This window comes from Montipora foliosa, chromosome 8 (genome assembly GCF_036669935.1).
Source record: "Montipora foliosa isolate CH-2021 chromosome 8, ASM3666993v2, whole genome shotgun sequence".
In the NCBI taxonomy this organism is placed as follows: domain Eukaryota; kingdom Metazoa; phylum Cnidaria; class Anthozoa; order Scleractinia; family Acroporidae; genus Montipora; species Montipora foliosa.
The window spans coordinates 12,141,098-12,148,571 of NC_090876.1; the positions used below are offsets into that span (position 1 = coordinate 12,141,098).

Sequence of the window (7,474 nt, forward strand, 5' to 3'; positions counted from 1 at the left end):
AGGAAACCTATTGTTCTGACACAAAGAGCTTTTGTCAAATAACAATAGGACAACCCATTTCTCCTCGCAGTTATTAAAAATAGCAGCGCCCGCGAAATTTGAAAACTGCGGATGCAAAAGCTTTCTTTGAAACAAATTTTGGTTTTAGACTGTTAAGGCTACTTCCAATGATTTAAATTTATTACTTGTTGAAGTGGAGGTTTCCATTAAGAGAAGTGAGAGGCTTTCGCATGGGCCACGGAGGAGTCAGTCTCCCACCCCAATTTTCGCCCGGCCAGGCGCGGAAAACAATCTCTCAGGTAGATTTAGGAGCGAGTGAGGGTCATCTTTCACATCCTTGTCTCTGCCAGTCAGTCTTCCTCCATCTCTCCAGTTATGAGAAATTCAAGACGGAGACATAACAGACGAAACTGTCCCAAAAATGTCTGCTCTGCAGGCATGGGTCTCTATTGGAGAACTTGCCCGTGATTAAAAAGAATTGACATCAAGCAAGACGATCGTGACGCAAAAAATAGAATTGTTTACATATTCGTCATATCTGTGTACAAAAAGATATACCTGATATGCTTGTGTATTAATTCAAGTAAGTTGCTATCAGGGGTGTAGCGAGGCATTTTTGGTTTGTAAGCCTGTTCCAAACTTTTCGATTTCGTGAAACTCAGAGGAGTAAAAACAGACTTATTGAGAGACGAAAAGTGATTTTTTTCGTGAATTTTGGATGGCTTAATAAACAGGGGACCATATTTTTTAATGTCATCATGTCTCAGTGACTCTTTCTTCAATATCAACGCGATTTCTATTACAAAAAGACGTTTTTCGTGAATTCATTGCAACTCTGGATGTCTGTGAAACATTATAAGAAAACCACTGGTGCATTTTGAAAAATGTAAGTCAGCGTATCTTGGCAATATTTCTAGGACAAAAACCCGAGTTCTGTTGAGTTCTATGGATCCCTATGGAGTTCAAATGGAAAGCCAAATTTAAGGAGCCTATTCCTTCTGCCGGGCCACAGACTCCACGGCAATGGTCATTTGCTGGTACGCATGCATCAGAGCAAGGGAAAACAGCCGTCCCGTTTTCATGGTGGCACGCAGTAAGTTTTTACTCTGCGCATCGAACTGAAGGAGCGTTTCGAGGTGGTCGTTGAAACCGGCATTGTCAGGAGAATGGTGACTACCGATTTAATCACGGTTTAATTGGTTTCCTTAAAACAACCATGCGTGATTAAATAAATTCATAAATTTGCTTTCTTGGTCTTTTCCTAAAAAAAGCGAATCAAAAGAGAAATCAGTCAACGGGGAAAATGTTTGAATAATTATGCCCAAACGTTTGTACGTAAGCTCGGGCATACTCGGCTTAATTAAAGGCTGCCACGCCCCTGAGTGTACGTGTAAAGCTTCGCAGAATGAGGGAATACCATTTTACCCAAAGGATCCCTCTCTTGAAAATAAAACGAACAGAAACCACCATTACTTTTGAAAAGTTCTCAAGTTAACATCTACCTAGAGATAATTTTCACGGCTATTGATCAGCTATAGGCAAAACGAATACCTGTCAAATCGCCCACGACCAAACAATATCTCTACTTGCTTTCATTGGCAAGCAGAAGACTCCAATAATGGAAGCAACGTTTTGACTTTAAAAGCTCTACACTTTACATAACTGAAATTATGGCTATTTTCTACATGTTTATGTATGAAATAAGGTCAATGACCGAGGTTATGCATATTCAACACGATTCAGCAATAAGCTATGACGAATACCATGATCAAGTCAGCCATGACCAAACTTGTCAATGTCTAGGTTACCTCGCCTACGTGGCAAGCAGGAGACTTCATTCAGCTGCTTCATCACTTGAAAACTTTAATTTACTTCTTACAAAGGTTAGTGAGAGCAGACTCTGCAGACTGATTGTTCAGTATCCATGAAACAAAATCATTGATAGTGTTTCTGCAAGTTGCAGTAACTTTCGATTCAAATAACTATTTCCGCTTTCCTCTGGCTCAGACTGCGTTTATACTTGCTAAACAGTGTTTTATTTTAATAAAGCAACTTTGGCACTTACAAATAATAACATTTCGTGCATGATTCCAGTCTTAGGAATTTTTTACTGGTACAGACACTGACACGTTAAAACAAATCTTGATCTACTTAACTAAATTTTATGAAATGTTGCAAAAGGAACAACAAACTAGCCAACGTATGTATCGGTCAAATCTAAGCTTCAACATCCCCTCCGAGCATTTGACACCTTTGTCGTCCCGGGAGGGGGGAGGGGGGGTGATTTGAAAATCAGAGTGGTCAAGTTTGTGGGGAATTTAATTTAACATAATTACCTATAAAAATGGACCTATGATGCGACATTTAAACAGGTTTTTGGCTTCCCCGAAGGGGAATGTTAAAGCTTCGATATTAGCATGATATTAGCTTGACACAACCTTGTTCCCAGGATCTCTCCTCTGGAAGAGAGGCCCTGGTAGCGAGGTTGGGTACGAATCGATATAGGCTTGACTATAAGAAACTGGCAACAAGTAATTAATAAAAGTAACAAAATAATTTTGTTACTTAAATGTTTCCAAAGGTAGTAATGGCTTCAATCGAAAGGACAGAGTCCACAGAAGACATTGCTGTGAAGAAAATACAGACGTTGGCCAAAGGGTTTGGGGGAGATGTTAAAACCGTTGACGACCTTTCAAGTCCCGAGAGATATTTATATTGGCAGTTTCCCGATTGGAAATCAAGTAATAAGACTATCATGGTTCCTCCTGTTTTCACACCTACTCAGTTGGGACTCACTGTCTCCAGAGATGGAAGATACCTCCATGAAGACAATGACAATATCAGAGGTATTATTGGTGAGGAGTTAGTTTACACACGTCTTCAACAGATTGGCAATGCAAATGACCTGGGAATGTTTGTGATTTACGATTTCTCTCTCCACAACATCATCAAGTGGAAGACGATGTGTAAAAAGGAGGACAGCTTGCCAGAATTTCCTGTTCCCGATGGACAAAGTGATTTTCTTATCTTTCATCACAAGAAGGGGGTCATTCTTATGGAGGTAAAAAACCTGAAGAAAGAAAATCTGGATGGTTCCTCTAACTACCAGGAAAGCATCAAGCCACCAGTAGACAGTGTTCAAAAGAAACAGCTAGGTGAGAAAGGGTCTTCCAAGGGAAAGGAATCTGAGTGCCAAACAAGCAGTATCAATACTGGCTCCCAGAGCACTCAGACACCCCGAGAGACAAAACAGCAAACATTAACTACTGAAAAAGTCTCATCAAATGTGAACCAAAAGATCACAGGTGCAGAGGTGCAGTTGAATAAAGATATGGAGATAATTAGAGCTTTTTCTAAACTGGATTCTGACAGTGCAGAAGTGAGTGCTTTTCCACCATTCCCTGTGATAATGGTCATTGCCTTACCCTCTACCAAGAAAGGAACTGTGCATAAAGTCCCAAAAGACACCTTGTTCATTTATAAAGAAGACCTCGAAAGTCCAGACACCCTTTGGAGATGGTGGAAGCAGAACATAGAAGAAGAACCTTCCATAGCACCTACCTTAGCCTATGAACTGACCTTGTCTCGTACACTGGCTGTGAGGCATTTGGGCCCTGTTAGTGAGCCAGAGTACACTGCTTACTTAAGTTACACTTTGGAAACCTTCCAGCATCTTGAGAAACTTGCAAGAAAACCTTTTCGCACAGTAAAGGAAAAAGAGTACAATCATCTTTCCCATTGGTGTCAAGAAATGTTTCAAGTTGTTGAATATGTGGATGACCTTCCTACAGAGAAAGCACTAGAGGATGGCCTTCGTACAGCACTAGAGAGTCTTAACATCCCAAAGGGTGAAAAATCTCTTTTAAAGAATCTTAATAAAAGCCTTTGTAGCAAGAGATCTAGATTTTTTGGTGGTGATCATGGGCCAGCTGTTGAAGACATTAAAGTCTTCCAGTGGCTTTCACAAAAGTATGTAATGGACTTAAGCAGCATTGTCCACTACCTCAATAGAGTTGCAGCCGCCGCACAAGTACCCTTTATCTTGGTTGCCAACAGAACTCTGCTTGACCTCAACTTGGACAACATGGACAAAGCCAGCAGTCTCAACAAACTCTCAGGGCTCTTGATAAGAAACAAAAGCAAGTTTCTTGTGGGAGATAGCTGCACAAGTTTAGATGTGGAGTTATGCAACCAAATTAAAAAGGGTGACATCAGGGTTCTTCCATTTCCTGGCAAAAGATCATTTCCACCCATATTCACAGCTGAACAGCTTGCTGTATTTGAAGGACCCAAGAAGCAACTGATCATTGGTGGACCAGGAAGTGGTAAGACAGAATTGATGAGATGCATGGCCTTAATGCTAAGCAAGCAATTAGAGAGAGGGAAAGAAATCCTGTATCTGATCCAGTTGCCAAGAAAGGAAAAGTCTGTCTTTCCTAACACTATGAAACAGTACTTTCTGGACAACAAGGCAGAAAGTGTCAAGGTAAAGACAATTGAGCTTGAGGGTGAGCACTATGATGTTTTTAATGAGCAGTGCTCAAGGATAAAATTGCAAAAATACAGCCATGTTTTTATAGATGAGCTTTGGATTGGTTCAAAGATCAGATACCAGATGCATGATGGAAGTGAAACTATTGATGAAATCGATGAGTTGAAGCTTGTCAAAGATGCTATTGAAAAAACGGACGGATATGTCTGGATGAGTTCTGTTTTTGACTACAGGGAAGATTGTTTTGATGAGGTAAAAAGTGAAGAAGAGATTCATCAGCTACTCAAGAAACAGAGACTCCAGGGAAAGGAACGTCCGCTTTACAAGAAACTTGGTACCCCTTCACTTCTGGATACATTGAAAAGAAATGGAGGAGTTATCTGCAGGATCAAGCATCTTTTGAGGAGCACAAACAACATTGTGAAGCTGTTACAAGATTACAGTGCCTGCTATTTTGACCGAGATTTTCCATACGGAACTGACAAAATGCTCAACCACAATGTAGAGGGTCAAGAGATCAAATGGGTTGTAGTTCAGCAACAGAACAGCTTAGCCATTCCTGAAACCAACTTTAATCCAGTATCACAAAATTCTCTTATGAAGGTGAAGGAGCTAACAAGGCTCATGTACCAGACATGTGGGGACATTATCAAAGAAGCAACACGTCCCATCCTTGAATTACGACCACCTTCACTGATGAAAACAAACAAGAGAAACAAGAGTGAAAAGAGATTTCAGCTCCTGGCTGGTGACATCCTGGTGGTAAATTTTGTTGCTCGGTATAAGACAGAAAACAATCTTGCGGATGAACTGGACAGAAGAGGAATACAAGTCTTTGAATTGAGTGAATTGAGTGAACAAGGATTAGTTCCTGGTGATTTCTCCAAGGTGTGCCAAGACAAAGTATGTCTTTTGAATTCAATGTCGAGGCATGATTCGACTCTCATTGAAGGAACAGAGTGGCCAATGGTTATTATACTTCTCACATCTGAGCTCCTCTTTACGACTGAAGAAAAAGTGACTTTTGAGATGCTTCGAAACTATGATGCATACATAGCCATGTTCAGGGCACAGGCAAAACTGGTGGTGATATCTAATTCATGGAAGAACCAGCAAGACTTTCTCAAAGTTGTTGGAGAAAAAATAAAGTAAATACACTGTAGACTTCTTGCAAATGGAAAATTAGCTAAAATTGCAGTGGAGAGTGACAACTAAGTCAAACAGTTGACTTTAGACAAGAGGCCTTAAGGAAATACATGCCTAGCCATTTGACTAATTTAGTTCCTTTGGTGTATCCCGTTCACTGAACGTAAGGGAAAAGGGACTTTTTGCAATCAGTAGATAAAACAACAAATAATTAGTAAGTTGATTGAAAAGATGCATGATTTTACACATTGTAAAGTTACATGCTTTCTTAATCCCCCATGACCCGCTATGGTGGAACTATGCCTCAAGTCTTACTCGCTGTTTTCACAATCCCCATAATACACTTTGTTTACCCCTCAAATTTTGCATAAACCATTGTTTACAAATGCTATTGGGAATATGCAGTGACCGTCCCAAGAGCATTTGAAAACAATGGTTTATGCAAAATTTCGGGCCGGGGCAAACAAAGTGTATTATGGGGAATGTGAAAATAGTAAATAGTGTCTTTGCAGCCTAAAAACATGACAAATTCAGGTTGAAATTAATTTCAATCCATAGTTTGATTGTAATCTTCTTTTGTTTCTATACTGTAAAATTACTGACCTTGTTCAAGGGTAAGTAAGGTTTGGAAACAGCAAATGAAACCTGAATTTCATTTTGAATTACAAAATGAACAAATAAGACATGTCTTGACCAATTTTATCTGAAATGAAGTCAGCCTGCATAAAAGAAAGACAGTCGTTTCTCTAAGGTTTGGTAGAATTGACAATGGCCAAGCAATAAAAAATCAGCCAGGGTAGGCAAACCTTGAGATGGGATGTAACTCTTTGGTCTTAAGTGGAGGTAGTTACGGACTGGTCAAAAAGTATGGGGGGGGGGGGTGGGCCGGAGCAGAAAGGGGGTGGGTCATCAGTTTTTGAGCCCTTAGCAAGGGGTGGGTCGTTCGATTGTCAGCGACCCATTGGGGGTGGGTCATCCTATTTTAAACAGGAATAGGCACATAATTTGTTAAATAAATATTTTTTTAATAATCGAGGGCTCGATTCTGTTGAAATAGCTAACAAATTTAAAGCATGGCAGCTTTAACAATATATAATTTTATCTTTGTTCGTAAAATACAACTGTTAAACCAAAATTAAAATCATAAAAGAAGAAATCTCTCTTTTGTCTCTTTTTTGTTAACAAATACAAAAATTATATAGTAAAAAATGAATGTTCTTTTCACTATGGTGTTGTTCCTTCTGCAAGACTACAATTACAAAGTACTAAAATAATTCTTGGATTATCACCAAGAACTGTTTTATATTATACATTTCTCATATGGTGTATCAATTTACAAATTGCCTAAAAACTCATTTGTGTAATTTGTTCCATTGACTCAGCCTGCTCAACCATCATTGTATGGTCTCGTCTTTAAGCAAACTTCGCAACACATAATTTGATGCAACCAGGATGAGAAACTTCAAATAATAACAAGCCACTAATTAAACATGGCTTACAAAAGCTGAAAGAGTTAAATAATATTCTTGTTAGTTTTACATGCTTTTGTATATGGTTAATAAACAAAACTAAATGTAAATCAACACCACCACAACTTCATATACAAATGTGGTATAACTGATTATATAACAAAAAATATTTTGTCAGGGGGTGGGTCATGTGTTATCTGCCACATTTCCAGTTGCTCCGGCCTACCCCACTATACTTTTTGACCAGTCCCTTAAGAACCATGCGGTTTGACGGCAGGTACAGGTCACAGGTCATTGTTTTACCAATACAGAAAGTTTCCTAATTAATATTCATAAAAGCTAACTTTAGGCCTAGGCCTTAGTATGC

General features: G+C 39.3%; 1 protein-coding gene across 1 annotated transcript; it reads left to right on the top strand.

Annotated features, from left to right (window-relative positions):
• The first annotated feature begins 1,764 nt into the window (after positions 1-1,764).
• Positions 1,765-6,449, top strand: LOC138012584 (uncharacterized). Its single transcript, XM_068859389.1, has 2 exons — positions 1,765-1,883; positions 2,582-6,449. The coding sequence occupies exon 2, from the start codon at positions 2,588-2,590 to the stop codon at positions 5,642-5,644; it is 3,057 nt and encodes a 1,018-aa protein (XP_068715490.1). The 5' UTR covers positions 1,765-1,883; positions 2,582-2,587; the 3' UTR covers positions 5,645-6,449.
• Positions 6,450-7,474: the final 1,025 nt, after the last annotated feature.